Below are 16,159 nucleotides of genomic sequence, written 5' to 3'. Positions count from 1 at the left end.
CTAACTCCCTCCTCTCTCCTCCTTCTCTAACTCCCTTCTCTCTCTCTCTCTTGCTCTCTCTCTCTCAGACCAAAAAAACCACCACGGCTTGCAGTCAGCCGGACCTCCACCCACCACGACCTCAGCTAGAGCTCAGCCGGACCTCCCACACACTCAACCGACCTCCACATTCATTTTTCTCACCCAAAAGCAATGGGTAAGTGTTTTTTATGCAAAATATTGTTGGCTTTTGTTATATTTAGTGTAAGTTGTATGAAAGTAGACTATGATCCGTTTTCTGCATTTTTTCTGGGTTTTTTCGTTTTTTTGCGATTTTTGAACGATAAATTGCGATTTTGTGCGATTTCTACCAAAGTCAGAGGTTAGGGATGAAACTATGCGACATTTGAACGATGCCATTGCGATTTTGTGCGATGTTATGTGTGGCAAAAACTAAGTATTTTTGGGCGATTTGTGGGCGACTTTATCTGTGTGCGATACTTGTGCGATGCCTGTGCGATATCATTGCGATTTTGTTTGTATTAATTTTGTCCAAAATTTCTTGCGATAGTTTTGCGACTTTGTGCGATGTTTTTGCGATATTGAACGATATGTGTGCGATTTTAAATTTGTACGACTTTATTTGTACCTTTTTCTGATTTTAAATTTTTTTGTTTGTGACACATTCAACTGTATTTGTGCCTGTATTGTATGATGGTGTTTGGGCTGTCGAGGGTTTCAACTGGGTATTCAATTTCCCAACAAGTAAGACGTTGATGTTTGACATTGACACTACTCTGGAAAAGTTGCGTGAAGTTTTGTATGAAGAGTTGGATGTGGATCCTTTGGTGTATGAACTGAAATTAGAAGTTTGTTACATGTACATGAAAGGCACCAAGTGCTTTCAAATCAGAAAAAAGTACAAATAAAGTCGTACAAATTTAAAATCGCACACATATCGTTCAATATCGTACAAATTAGAAGTCTGTTACATGTATTCAATTCTGCTGTCGAGGGGCCACCGCTCATCTTTAGGCCTGTGATCAAACTGAACTCAGACCTCCCAAATCTGGCTTCCGTTTTACCCACGTAAAACCACACTTCATCATTTTTAACTTCACTGACCTTCTTTTTCCTCAATAACAGTTGATGCACAATCACCCCGGAGAATTGAAGAATACTGGCATTCCAAAAAGATCCGAAGGGACTTTCCTTCACCTTATCAGTCAACTTAAAGGCTTCGAACTTATCCTTTATAGCACTGAAGTACCTGTTCTCTCTGTAGGTGATACGCCCTGGAAAATGCTCGGACAATGGGAGAACGAGCTCTGGAGCCATCTGCATTTTTAAAAATAGGAATTATTATTAATCGCACAAATGTCGCAAAAGAACTCGCAAAAACTCGCAAAACTACAACTATGAATCGCACAAACATCGCAATGAATCGTAGAAAAAATGTATAAGGTTTTTAAATTAAAATCGCAAAACCTATCCAATATAATCGCACAAACATCGCACAAAGATCGCTAAAACTATGAGTACCTTGACTGTCGCTCAAATAGCTCAATATCGCTCAATATTGCTCAATATCGCAAAACAACACAAATGCTATAAACTATCATTATTTCCCTAAATAATCGCACAATATCGCCCAAATGTAACAGACTTCATGTACATGTAACAGACTTCTAATTTCAGTTCATACACCAAATGATCCACATCCAACTCTTCATACAAAACTTCACGCAACTTTTCCAGAGTAGTGTCAATGTCAAACATCAACATCTTGTTGGAGAATTGAATACCCAGTTGAAACCCTCGACAGCCCAAACACCATCATACAATACAGGCACAAATACAGTTGAATGTGTCACAAACAAAAAAATTTAAAATCAGAAAAAGGTACAAATAAAGTCGTACAAATTTAAAATCGCACACATATCGTTCAATATCGCAAAACATCGCACAACTATCGCAAGAAATTTTGGACAAAATTAATACAAACAAAATCGCAATGATATCGCACAGGCATCGCACAAGTATCGCACACAGATAAAGTCGCCCACAAATCGCCCACAAATACTTAGTTTTTGCTACACATAACATCGCACAAAATCGCAATGGCATCGTTCAAATGTCGCATAGTTTCATCCCTAACCTCTGACTTTGGTAGAAATCGTACAAAATCGCAATTTATCGTTCAAAAATCGCAAAAAAACGAAAAACCCAGAAAAAAACGCAGAAAACGGAGCATAGTCTACTTTCATTTCAGAACGCAAAATAGACAAAATACAATCAACAATGTGCAGATCCATACAACTTACACAAAATATAACAAAAGCCAACAATATTTTGCATAAAAAACACTTACCCATTGCTTTTGGGTGAGAAAAATGAATGTGGAGGTCGGTTGAGTGTGTGGGAGGTCCGGCTGAGCTCTAGCTGAGGTCGTGGTGGGTGGAGGGCCGGCTGACTGCAAGCCGTGGTGGTTTTTTTTTGTCTAAGAGAGAGAGAGCAAGAGAGAGAGAGAGAAGGGAGTTAGAGAAGGAGGAGAGAGGAGAGAGTTAGAGAAAATGGGGAGAAGTTGAAAAGTGAGGGGTACTTTGGAGAAGAAATTGAAAAAGTAGGATAACTTTCCTATATTTATTTTTTTGGTTTAATTTTTTAACTTATTTAATTTTTTAGTATATAATAGCAAATTTCCCATTAAAAATACGTTAAAATAAATATTTAGTAATTATATTTATATAAATTTAAATATTATAAAATATCATTGTAATAATAATATATTCAATATATTAATATAAATTCAAATGTTAAAAAATATTATTATTATAATAATAATATATAATACACAATTTTAATGGATTACAAAATTTTGGTAAAATAAATATTTAATAATTATATTAATATAAATTCAAAATATTATAAAATATTGTTATTATAATAATATTTAATACAAAACTAAAAATTCAAATATTATAAAATATCATTATTATAATAATATATAATACATAATACTAATTTTTATAAAGTTTCAATATAATAATTATATATATTAATATAAATTCAAATATTGTAAAATATTATTATAATAATAATATATAATACATAATCTTAATTTTTACTAAAATTTTATCAAGAAAACATATTATAATTTTTATTACTTAATCTAACTTAGATATAAATTCATATTAAATAACAACAAACATTATAAATACATTATACATAAATTAAAATAATATTTTTCTTCTATTAATTATCTATATGATTCAAAATGAAACTTTACTTAAAAGTACGAAAAAGGAGGATTATCTCAACGATGCTATTAATACATAAAAAATATTTACTGAAACAAAATTCTTCAAATGTCTGTCTAGAGAAACTGTGCAAGTTTCATGGTTTAAAAAGTTGCAGTATCTCTAAAAGAATCCGCAAGAACACCTTCATTCAAATTATGACCTGCGTAAATATATCAAAAGTAAAATGAATACCAAATAAAAAATAAGATTTGGTTGAAAAGAAAGGAAAAGTAAACAGCATGAGCTGATTAATACCTATAAAAACTATCTTGTTCATCCGAGTTTCTTCAATCTTCCAATCACGTGCTGGAACAATCTCATATATTTCCTTCACAGCCTGCCAAAAAAAAAACATTTCATGTGTAATATATACCAATAATACACACACAAGAAAGAGATAATGAGTATCATAATTCAAAATTTAAGGCCACGTTTAGAGAGTAGGATTGGTTGGATTGAATAAAAATGAATTTTTATCAAATGATTTTGTTATGTAATTAGAGAGGATTTTGAGAAAAGAACTACTCCAATAATTTGAATAATCCCCTAATAGTAAGAAAAAGAAATTACAACTTTACATCCAATTTGTTTTTTTCCTACTCACTCATTCTTCCATATTCTATCATATTTTTTCATCCAATCCCACTATCTAAACGTGAGTCAAAGTTAGCCAATGAACAATCCAAATCTACATATATTAATGAAGCATGGACTAAGAAGCATTAATCTTCAGTATTGTTGTTCTCACTTCTCTTCACACTGCGTCAAGTGTTCTAATAATTCACCAAATTATGTTATATCTACAATGCAGTGAATACGAAGTTGACAATGACCCTCTGTCACAAAATTATTGCAGCACCAACCAAAATAATATATATGGCACAACAAAGACAGACCACCAAAAGAGTAGTTTTAAATACAAATATAGGGAGACAGGTGAAATTTATCTGCAAATGCAGTTGGTGGCATTCAGTATGAATATTTACCTGCAAAGTATGAAGCTGATGGGAATTTTTGACTCTCAAAACCCCTTTGCAACGATATACATCCATTCCATATTTCTTATCCCAAAGAATCTCCTCAATCCATAGGCGAACCTTCAAAATCATTTTTTCATTAGGCACCAATAAGTAAAACATTTAGTGACATAATAATTTTGAGATTAAGGAGAGGTAATTAACACATTATACCTATATATTACAGAATTCCTTAATAAATTATGTTTACTTTTTCATAAGAAATATGGATATATGCTTTTTCTGCAAAGGATAGTGCGGATAAGCTAGTAGTTTACTTAAGCTTCCAATATTTTGCAGTGCATGATGACAAGTTTTTCAATTTTCCAAATTCTAATTGCAAGGGGAAAAGGTCATGTAAAAGCTGTTAGACTTGTTGAAAAGTTAAAATATACTATGAGATATCCAGAAACTTCAGCGAATGACTAATTCAAACAAGTGATTCACAGCAAAGCACTAATTAGAATAGTATTTGCAAGTTGTAATAGTGACTTGGTGATAACTTGCTTGAGAATCTGTGTTTTAACAAAAATAAATTCATATCCAATTTTAATGGGACTCCTTATTAGCTCATTCCATTTTAAACTCACATTTTAAGTCGTCCAAAAAATTAAAACCATCTACTAACATAATTTCACTGTCTGACTTTGACCATGCTGCATTGGTACTAAAAAAGAACGGTAACTGTTTTAAGAAGCAATAGGGAAAAAAGTAAAGAAAAGGCCTACTAATAAAAATCAAGTTATCTAAAATGTATGTGTTAGTAATTTAACAAAATGACCACCTTATCAAGATCAACTTGCTGGTGCTCAGAAATGCACAAGGTTCGCACAGCACTGTCATGAAGACTTTGTGTTAATAGAGCATGACTTCCATCCAATAGTCCTTCTAATCGAGTGTTGTGCTGAGAAGGTAAATTTAGCAAAATTAGTTTTTGATAACTGAAGATGAGTTTTGTATGAAGTGAAGATGAATTATTTATCGAGCAGATTGAGATATAGAAACTAACTGTAGCATCATAGGCCCGGCAGTCCAATATTTTGGACAGATCAACTTGACAACGAACTGTAGGAATAATACAAGCAAGTGCGTTAATGTTGTGTATCTCCTTCTCCAGTTCATCCAAAACACCCCCAGACCCCTCTGGAGAAACCAAATCAACTTTGTTAAGAATTACAACATCCTACACAGAACAACAAAACTAATAAGGCTCCAGAATAAGCAGCATGCACCTATAATTCCATATGAAATCACAGAACCATGAGCTAGCATTGCTGTGGGGAAAAAGAAATATGTAAGGATGCAAATAACAGACCACCAGAGGCGTAATAGAGTTGCAGCAATGATCAAACACTTGGTCATTGTGAAATCAGGAATAATCATATGCAAAACTGTAGGAATAATACGAGTACCGCAAATGCAATTTGAGAAAATGCTTCAGCAAATGAAGATGAACTGCAACGCTCATTCAGCTGAAACCGGAGGTTTTTGGCATCAACAACCTATACAATGAAGAAACAAAAAATAGATATGATATAGGTACTATTATTTTGTTTGATAATATACTTTACATAGATGTGAAACCCACACCGCCCATACACACCTACCTTACCACTTCAGTTAGTCGCAAGTGACAATTACTGTAAATAAAGCGTAATCACATGAAGAAAGAAAATCTAACCAAGCATTTCATCTAAGTGGTTAGAATTTAGATAGACATGTAACCGTGTTAAGTTGGTATAAGCAAGTTACGAACCACATGTAATATTTTGTATACATTTCAAAAAAGAATCTATACCAGAACTTACAGTGATAATTGAGTCAAGCTTGACCGAGGATTCCAGCTGATCATCCAACCATAGAACAGATGCAAGAGGAGCCGGATTCGCTAGCCCAGTAGTCTCCAGCAATATATGATCAAGTCTACAAACAATTCAATAATAAGAGTGAGTATCCTTACATGAATGACAATGAACAGCATACCCAAGTCGAGCTATGAAATAAAATGGGAAGAGCCGTATAACGGTAAAAAAATGTTGCTTTCACTCTGTGTATTCATTTATGTAATCAATCAAGGCTTAAAAGAAGAAACCCACAAATGAAAACATACTCCATCTCCATACAATAAGGAGTTTATGTTCTTTAATACCTTTCCTTCCTCTGGACAAGTTGCTCCAGAGCTTGAACCAAACTATGTTTGACAGTACAACAAATACACCCATTTGCAAGCTCAATCCATTCTTCAATAAGTGCTCCTCCATCTCCTTCATTAATCATTGCTCTTTCCACACCAATTTCTTCACCAAACTCATTCAAAATCACAGCAATCTTTTTTCCATGGTTGGAGTTCAATATATGATTAACCAGCTGAGCCCAGAAGAATAAATCAATATTTCTTAAAACAACGAGTGAATGAGTATAGAGAGAAGCAGAGTGGGAATGGGGTGTAAGCTTACAGTGGATTTACCAGCACCCAGATAGCCGGTGATGACGGTGACCCCGACGGAGACCTCTGCGTCGTCGTTTAAGGGTTGACCGTTGGTATAAGGCCCTGTGGATTGGTCAATTTCAACTGCAAGTGGCGGATTTTCTTCGTCGTCCTCCATTTCCAATTGGGTTCCTCTTCCTCCGGCTACTGCGAAACGTATTTGACTATTGGATTGGGGTTGGTTTTTAATAATTTTTTTTAATTATTATTATTTTAAATTATTTCAACAAAACCAACTTTGATTTTATTTTTAAATAATAATTGTTACAGTGATAAATAATAATAGCTTCTTGGGGTAGGATAGGTGGGAAAATTTTACAAAATAATCAATTATCTTTTGTTTTTTAATTAATTGTACGGACTTTTTCCCAAAATATATTTCTATTATTTTAAAATAAGATTTTAAATTTTTTTTCTAAAATAAAATTCTAAAACATATTTATGTATAATCACTATATACAAGCAACGCCCAATATTCACGTTTTTTAGTTTTATTTATAGAATTTATTAATTATTTTTATTAATGTCATATAAATTTTGAAATAAATATCATATTTTAATTAAATAATTTATTTATTTTTGTTTAAGTTTATGTTTGTTATAATTTTTGAATTTTGGAGTGATAACAAGAGATTATATACTATATGTTTACTATAATTTTAAATATTATAAGTATATTTTAAATTTAAGTTTTTTGCTAGTTTTTTTAAAAAAAAAAACAATTTGTTGCTAATTAACAATAGATTATATTATATGTTTAATATGATATTATTGAGTTTAAGTTTAATTAAATTTTATTTAAGTTATAAAAATTTTATTATTTTTAAATAATTATCATTGTAAAATATCATTTTTTAATTTGTTTAATTATTTATTATTTTAAAACAACTATCATTGTAAAAGATCTGAAAAATATTATATTTTAATTTGTTTAATTATTTATTATTTTTAAATAATTATTATTGTAAAATATCTCAAAAATTTCCTATTTTAATTATTTTATTTTATTTTATTTAAGTTTAAGTATTTACAAACTACGGTTAAATATAATAATATTCTGTTAAATATAAGAATATTCCGTTAAAGTTAATTTTAAAAAGATAAAAAAACTGTTAAAACCAAGAATTTCCGTTATCTACATACTTATTATATAGAAGAAAAATTAGTTCTCGGATACACCCTCTCTCTAGTTCTATGCTCAGAATTATTTTTTAGCAAATTTTTTTTTATGATTATGTATATTGTAGTTATTTAAAGTATTTTATAAATTTTTGAGAAATTTTGAATAATTTATCGTGTTATCAATAAAGTTTAAATAGTTTGTTGGAGACATGATTTTTTTTTTTATATGTGTGAAAAACAACATGTTTCGGCACCGTAGATTATTTGGATTTTTTTTTTAAAATTTGGATAATATTTTAAATAACTACATGTACACAGTAATAAAAAAATGGCCAAAAATACTTCTCCTGCTAAAAAGACAAAAGCGTGCGCCAGTAAGCCTCTTTTTTGGATGTGCACCAAAAAACCATGGGTAACTCCATGAACTAACCCTATTCAGCCATATATTTATAACTCTAACCCTTAGTTAAAGTTTTTCACATTTTTAACTCTTTAAGACAAAATTACCCCTTTTGTTAAACAAATAAAACTCTTTCAGTTTCTCTTCCCCCTTCCCGTCCATTGAAAACCCTCCCTCCCAAACCCAGATTTATTCTCGTCGAAGCTGCGGTGGTACTCCGGCCAGCACCCACCTCGTCCCTCCTCCCACTTGCGTCATCATCTCCACAGCCACCAACCCCTTTTACACTCTTGGTCTCGAACCCATCCCCTCCGCTTGGTCTCGACGCCGAACCCACCCACATTTCAGCCATATCGTCGAGCCTACGTCGCCGGAGCCCAAGGTTTACAACACCTAAGACCCCACACTCCCCTTGCAAGCCTGATACCCTAGCCCAAGGTATTGTTGTTGGGATCCCTTGTTGTTATTATGACTCCTTTGTTTATTTTGAATTTGTATTTTGGTTAAATTTCTAACTACTTGAGGCATGTTTTAATTGGGAAATAAGGAGTGAATTTAGTGTGAATTTGGTGTGAAGTGAAGTTATTGTGAACCATATGTAATTTCAGTGTGAACAATGTGTGAAATTGGTGTGAACCATGTGTGATTGTGGTGTGAATTTAGTGTGAACCATGTGTGAAGTGAAGTTGTTGTGAACCATATGTAATTTCAGTGTGAACAATGTGTGAAATTGGTGTGAACCATGTGTGATTGTGGTGTGAACCATGTATGAAGTGAAGTTGGTGTGAACCATGTGTGATTTTAGTGTGAATAGTGTGTGAATTTGGTGTGAATAGTGTGTGAACGATGTGCGAACCATGTTTTGAAATTATGGTGAACAATGTGAGAATGATGTGTGAATTTGGTGTGAATGGTGTGTGAACCATGTTCTGAACTTATGGTGAATAATGTGTGAATTATAAAAAGAAACTACACTAACTAACCCTATTAAAAGTGATTCTTGAACCTTTTCTTGATTATAATAAGCCATTATTAGACTTATTTCCTTATAGTGAGGCAAGAGTATGATGAGAAACTTGTACATACTGTCAATATCAAATTGTACTGTCTTATTTTGAAGTGTTGAAATAATTTCCAAGTGATGTGTATTATGGTATGGCCTTGGCTGAAATCATGAATATATATATACATATATTTCTTTAATATAACCAAGAAAAGGTTGACTAGAATGAGGAATGGGACTGTATTTTGGGATCTTTTGAGGAAATAATATTCTGGTTGTTGTGGGGTATGCACTATGATTAGACTTGTTTTAGTTATAATAACTGTTATTTAAGGATGTCTCTCACATTAGTTACCATATGTACTAAGTGGTCAAGAGTAAGACATAGCTTATGGCAATGCTGGTCAGAGTTGCATTTGATTCTGCAATTGCAGCCAATGGGAAAGCAACAGTGAGTGAAAAATATTTAGAATATGTGTTAATATCTCACAGTGTCCAAACAATTGTCTTGAGCAATATTGTTGAGGATAATAATCATATTCAGACCACATGTTCTGATATATATTTATGGCAAAGCAAACAACTCAACAGTGGAGAAAAGGTGGTTTAAAATTAAGGTGACAACTAGAATTTGCAGTTGGTACACGTGGGGCTGCAGAATTGGTTTGGCAATCAATTTCTGATGTGTTTTAATCATTACACCTCTGATGCAAATGATTGGCTGAGTTATGGAAAACTTGTACGGTAGATGGCTGGTGAAAAAGGTAGAGAATAAAGAAAAAGAGAGAAGAGAAGCTCTGTAACTCTTTGAGAATAGCGAATTGAGATGGCAAGACTAGCAAAATGAACTTAGGAGACCTTTATGCTCTGAACTCCCCTGTGTTTTCTTTACTTGTCATTGCTGCAGTGTTTGGTATTTTGGTTTTGGTGTGATATGGTTGTTGTAGAGTTTCTAAACTAGTGTATATAAAATGTACCTCAATAGTAAATTTTTATATGACCCCACAAATGTATTACCGAAAATATATATTTTTACTCTTGTTGTAAAAGTTGTTTAAATGTGGAATGGATAAATCTTTGTCACTTTTATCTTATTAAGTTATGTGTGAATTGGGTGTGAATTAAGTGTGAATCAGGATTGAAATATGTGTGAATCGGGATTGAACTATGTGTGAACTATGTGAATATATCTGAGTTATGTATTAAGCGCTTATTTAATTTACCTTTTCAGATGTCACTCCTCATGCTTCCTACTGAAAGGCATTATCCAGCAAAGGCTGCGTATAGGGGAGGGAGCATTATGAGTACAATAATAGCGAAGTTCACGACATTTGACTTGTTGGAATGAGCGAAACAGTCACCATTCAAGCAATTCTTCTTAGCTCCGCCTCTACAATATTCTGGAGTTATTATTCACCAGTTACTTCTTAGGAGAGTTGTTGGTAGAGGAAAGAACGAATACTGCTTGAATTTTAATATTTGTGGTCAGAATACAAGGTTTGGAATTAGTGAATTTGGTTTGATCACTGGATTGAATTGTGGAATTTCTCCGGATCAGGCAAAGTATAAAGAAATGACCAAGAGTAAAAGACTTCTCCAGACATACTTGAACAATAAAGAATGTTTGTCTTCTGAAGAGTTGGAAAATGGATTCAAAAGGTGCGATGTGAAAGAAGACGTATGGAAATTAGGCCTATGTTTTTTGGTAGACTCTCTTTTATTACCTAGTGAACCAAAGAAGAAATGCTTTATTGATGTCCTTTCCATGGTGGAAAATGAAGATGACTTCTTCAACTATCCTTGGGGGAGATTATCGTACGAGAAGACATTATTCGGCTTGACAAAAGATATGGAAAGGCTAAGGAATAAATACTTGAAGAATGTTGAGCAAAAGAGAAAAAGACCAGCACCTCAGTACACAATTTATGGTTATGACATTGCTCTGCAATATTGGGCCTATGAAATTTTCACAAAGTTCTCTGCATTTGCTGATCAACAACCCCTTGCCTTTCCAAGAATGCTTAGCTGGTCAGCGCATAAAATGCTAAAAGAGAAAGATATTGAAGGTGTATTTAAGAAAAAAAGTGTAAGTCATTAAGATTTTATTTGAGTTTGTGATTTATAAGTAATGTTTATACCTTATTAATTTATTATTTTGTTGCAGAATCTTGTGAAGGCCACGCTCAATCCAAGACCTGAAGAGAAAGAATTTCATGACTCTATTATTCAAGGACCAGATGAACTACTCATGGGACGTGTTATTAGCTTTGTAGACGATGATGTGGAATTGGATTTTGAAGGGGAAGAACGTGAGGAATCTCCCACAAAGCCCGATGTAGCAGATGGGCATCGTCACGAGCAAGATAAGAAAGAGATACCAACTCCAATTAGCACCCACCATGAAAAGTTGTTAGCTGATATTGACACTTTGAAAAGTAACCAACAAAGAATGGAGGAGAAGTTGGATTATCTAATTGAATTAGTGCTCTCGCAACGTAAAGGTAGTGATTCTGAGGATTCATTATCAGATGAGCATCTTGCTTCACCACACCGAACATTTATTATGGAGCACGTTGTTGGAGAAGATAGCCCTAGCTGTAAGGTGGTATCTCCTGGAGATATGGCTGGGGTGGAATTCAAGAGAAGAAGGGTTCCAACGAAAAGAATTTTTGGTTCCGAGCTTACTGATCCAACTAAGAAGAAAAAGAAAGCAAAGACAATTGTAACTGATCCTTGTGAAATTAATCCCCTACAGCCATATGACGAAAAGCAAATGAGACGTTTTAAGAAATGGGTAATTGGTTTAAAAAAGAATGATAAGCCTATTTCTCTCTTGGCTGGTTCGTGCACTGCGAAATGGTTTATTCAGCTACTTACACCACGTACATGGTTGGACGGACTGGTAAGACTACTGAAATAATTTTTTTATTAATATATATATAATTTGAATGTATATATACTTATAATATTTGGCATGCATCACATTGATGCAGCTTTAGGGTTGATGAAAGAATGAGTGTACACTTACAAGAAGACTTACTCCGAAAGATTCACCATCGTGGATTCTATGTTCCAACAGTTCTTCGAACCACATTGGGAACAATTCAACAAGAAGAAAATCAAATCAAGCTACATTTGGCCACAAGAAGTGCTTGATTACTTGGTAGGTGATGATAACAATTTCAAAAGGAGTTGGAAAGACATTGACGAAGTGTTTACCCCAATTAATTTTTTTGGGACACATTGGGTGTTGTTAGAGATATCATTGACAAGCTGTCTTATAAAAGCTTATGACTCTGATATCACTGTGGTCTCCAACAAGGAGTTTGAGAATAAAATGAGCAGATGGGGAAAAATGCTACCATTTCTAATTCAATCCAGTGGGCTGTTAAGCCATAGGAAAGATGTCCAACTACAAGCAAAGAAAGTGCGTTTTGAGTTCACAAGACTTGGCACAGAAAAAGTGCCACAGACCAAAACTAGGTATAACTCTATTAACCATATTTATATTAAAAAACTTTGGTCTTCCAATAATCAATATGGTCTTCCAATAATTAAAAAACTGTATTTCCTTTGCAGTGGAGATTGTGGGGTATATGTCATCAAACATCTGGAGTACTTGCTAGCCAAAAAACCGCTATCCGAAGTAAATGACGACAACATGGATTTCTTTAGAAAAAAGACTTGTGTAGATTTGTTTTACCATAACTTACAACCATAGTTGTCTTTTATTTAAATATATGTATCTTACTTTTGAATGTATGAAGAAATATGTCAACTTCATCAAATTAAATGGTATTGAATGACTTCGTTTATTTCATCTTAATAGTGGAATGGATAAATCTTTGTCACTTTTATCTTATTAAGTTATGTGTGAATTAAGTGTGAATCAGGATTGAAATATGTGTGAATCGGGATTGAACTATGTGTGAACTATGTGTGAATTAGGTGTGAACCAGGTGTGAATTATGTGTGAACTGCGTGTGAAATATGTGTGAATAATGTGTGAACTATGTGTGAATTAGGTGTGAATTATGTGTGAATATGAATTAGGTGTGTCCAAAACAACAAACTTTAACACAAAAAGTCGTATTATTGAACCAATCTAAAAATTCAAATTCCGCAATTAAAGAGTACAAAGTAAAACAATAAAAGTACAAACTAAGCATGTCTAGACGGCGGGGGACAAACAGTGGTGCACGTCACTCGATTGTGGCCCAGGACACCACATCTACTACATCTATGTTGTTTGCTATTCTTCTCACCCTTTGATAAACGTCGTTTCTTCTTTGGACGACCAGCCTTCTGCTTCACTAAAGGAGGAGCTATCATCATACTTCCTATGTCATTTGGTATCACCCAAGATTCTTCATTACCCAGCGTATATACAGATCCACCATAGGATGACAACCACGCTTCAACTGTGTAGAATCTGGAGCATAAACTATATGGACTAATGCCACGATCTCGAGCACTAGCTAGAGCGTGTTCACAAGGAAGACCTGTCAAATCAAATCTTCTACAACTACATGTTTTCCTCCTCAGGTCGACATCTCCATCAAGATCACCATCCAATACTGTTATTTCATACTGACTAGACGGAAAAGAGAACGAGGTAGTGGACTTGTCTGCTAACTTTCGCAAATCAGCTTCCACTTCTGTGGCAAGAGGACTTGTAGCTGCTGATGCTGCAGTTCGACGCTCGAAAAACCATTTTTGTAAAGTGTGCCTCATAAATTCCATGAGACAAGTAATTGGCCACCCACGTGCCTCAGCAATGACATTGTTCCAGCTTTCGGCAATACCTGTAGTCATTAAATTATATCGATGACCAGGAAAGAAAGAACGAGCCCACTTTTCAAAACCCACTTGATTCTCTAAGTATTGAGCAATTGCAAGATCTTTGAATTTAATCTTCTCAAAATGGCGTAAAAAATCTCACTTTCTATAAGCTTTCGCTGCAAGGAAGAATTCTTCATGGCAATGGTCAGTTTTGAACTTCGCACGGATATTCATGCTAACATGATGTATACAAGCACCGTGGTGTGCCTCAGGAAAATTTTTAGTCAAGGCACTTGCTATACTAGTATGTCTATCAGACACGAATACTAGATTCTCCACTTCACCAATCGCTTCCTTCAACCTCAGTAGAAAATACAACCATGAGTCATTATTCTCTGAGTCAACTACTGAAAATGCAATTGGATATATTTGCTTGTTAGCATCTTGTCCCATGGCACATAACAAAGTACCTCCACACCGAGTAGTCAAGAAGGTTCCATCTACACATATAACTGGGCGAATATATGTTTTAAACCCCATTATAGAAACACCTAAGGCCATGAAGCAATATTTGAACCTACCTTCATTGTCCATCTGCAAATTAGTAACAGTTCCAGGATTTTTTTGCTCCATCATGTATAGAAATGAGGGAAGTTTCTGAAATGATGATTCTGGTGTACCTCTTATGTAAGCCAATGCATGCTCTCGACACCTCCAAGCTTTAGCATAGCTCATATGAACTCCATATGATAAACTCACATCTTTTACAATTGACCTTGGCTTGTAATTAACATCATCACCCTCAAATTTTCTCCTTATGACATGTCCAATAAGCCATGGGGATGCCTGACGGTGATCTTTATGTCGAACATCCAATGAGCATGTGTGTTCACCGAAAAATTTACGAACCTCGAACATATTGGAATTAACCAATTTTGTAGCCCTCAACCTCCATTTGCATTTATCATCAACACATACTGTACACCATATATTTTTCGCAGACTTCTTTACTTTAAACTCAAAGTTTTTCTTTAATGCATAAAGATGGAGTTTCATCTTCAACTCTTGCTTGTTCTCAAATATTTGACCCTCTTTTATTTCCCACGAATTCATACTCGAAGAAGATGTCAGTAATTGAGCTGTTGAGGCTGAAGTAGAGCCTTTTTCCCCTTGATTCAACAAAAGTGGAGTACTCCATAGATTATCTTCACCAACCTGTCTTACTTTACGACCTCTATTATTTGAGGAATCATGGCTCTTCAATACTTCATTGGAGGTTGACTGTTGTAAATTATGCTTCACAAGTACATCATTGCAGGTAGACCTATCAATATTTTCATTATCATCTAAGCTTAATGCATCATTATTATCATCATCACAACTGTCTTCATTGCCATCTGCATCATTATTATCACCATCACAACTGTCTTCATTGCCATCTGCATCATTATTATCATCATCACAACTGTCTTCATTGCCATCAATGCAAAAATCATCATTCACTTTGGTTTCAACTGGAGGAATAGTATACAACTCACGTGTTTTAGTAACCAAAGGATCATTACTTCTCTTCTCTATAGTAGACACACATAGGGGTGTCCGATGATTGATAGATGTTCCTATCTCATCAAGAAAAAAAGCAACATCATCATCATTACTAATCAAAGATGGAGGGATACCTTTACTTCCAAAATGATAGATTACATTTAAGTCAAGATCAATACGAGACTTGTCAGCTCCGATTAAAGTATACAATTGATCAACAAGACTATTGTAAGTGATAGTCTTTGGCACCTTCATACCCTTGCTTTGTTTAGCACTAAATGACCAACCTTCGTTCAAAACTTGTTCCCATGATCCATTATATAACACCACAATATTTATATGTGTTTGACCTGTATAACATATGACAAAAGGTTCGAAATCCAAAGGTTATTAGGTAAAACTAGCCAAAAGAAACAAGAAATAAATGTGTGAAGCAAGCATGTGTGAACTGTGTGTGAACCCAGTGTGAATTATGTGTGAAACCAAGTGTGAATCATATGTGAACCAAATGTGAATCATGTG

General features: G+C 34.1%; 3 protein-coding genes and 1 long non-coding RNA gene across 4 annotated transcripts; all 4 read right to left on the bottom strand.

The window, feature by feature from the left end:
• Window positions 1-814: 814 nt before the first annotated feature.
• LOC133821239 (uncharacterized) lies at window positions 815-2,678 on the bottom strand. Its single transcript, XR_009887401.1, has 2 exons — window positions 2,351-2,678; window positions 815-1,317 (listed from the first exon to the last, which is right to left on the bottom strand). It is a non-coding gene; the product is annotated as an uncharacterized LOC133821239 (long non-coding RNA).
• Window positions 2,679-3,212: 534 nt separating this feature from the next.
• Window positions 3,213-6,961, bottom strand: LOC133822937 (uncharacterized). Its single transcript, XM_062255414.1, has 9 exons — window positions 6,754-6,961; window positions 6,447-6,664; window positions 6,106-6,220; window positions 5,710-5,799; window positions 5,307-5,480; window positions 5,082-5,201; window positions 4,268-4,378; window positions 3,537-3,618; window positions 3,213-3,441 (listed from the first exon to the last, which is right to left on the bottom strand). The coding sequence occupies exons 1-9, from the start codon at window positions 6,901-6,903 to the stop codon at window positions 3,383-3,385; spliced, it is 1,119 nt and encodes a 372-aa protein (XP_062111398.1). The 5' UTR covers window positions 6,904-6,961; the 3' UTR covers window positions 3,213-3,382.
• A 6,510-nt stretch (window positions 6,962-13,471) lies between these two features.
• On the bottom strand, window positions 13,472-14,125 carry LOC133824616 (uncharacterized). The gene has a single exon (XM_062257559.1). The coding sequence runs from the start codon at window positions 14,123-14,125 to the stop codon at window positions 13,472-13,474; it is 654 nt and encodes a 217-aa protein (XP_062113543.1).
• A 123-nt stretch (window positions 14,126-14,248) lies between these two features.
• On the bottom strand, window positions 14,249-15,892 carry LOC133824614 (uncharacterized). The gene is made up of 2 exons (XM_062257557.1): window positions 15,556-15,892; window positions 14,249-15,438 (listed from the first exon to the last, which is right to left on the bottom strand). The coding sequence occupies exons 1-2, from the start codon at window positions 15,890-15,892 to the stop codon at window positions 14,249-14,251; spliced, it is 1,527 nt and encodes a 508-aa protein (XP_062113541.1).
• Between the last annotated feature and the right edge of the window lie 267 nt (window positions 15,893-16,159).

This window comes from Humulus lupulus, chromosome 3 (assembly GCF_963169125.1).
Source record: "Humulus lupulus chromosome 3, drHumLupu1.1, whole genome shotgun sequence".
Taxonomy (NCBI): Eukaryota; Viridiplantae; Streptophyta; class Magnoliopsida; order Rosales; family Cannabaceae; genus Humulus; species Humulus lupulus.
The sequence above is the reverse complement of the archived record's forward strand: the minus strand, read 5'-3'. Positions and strand labels throughout refer to the sequence as shown.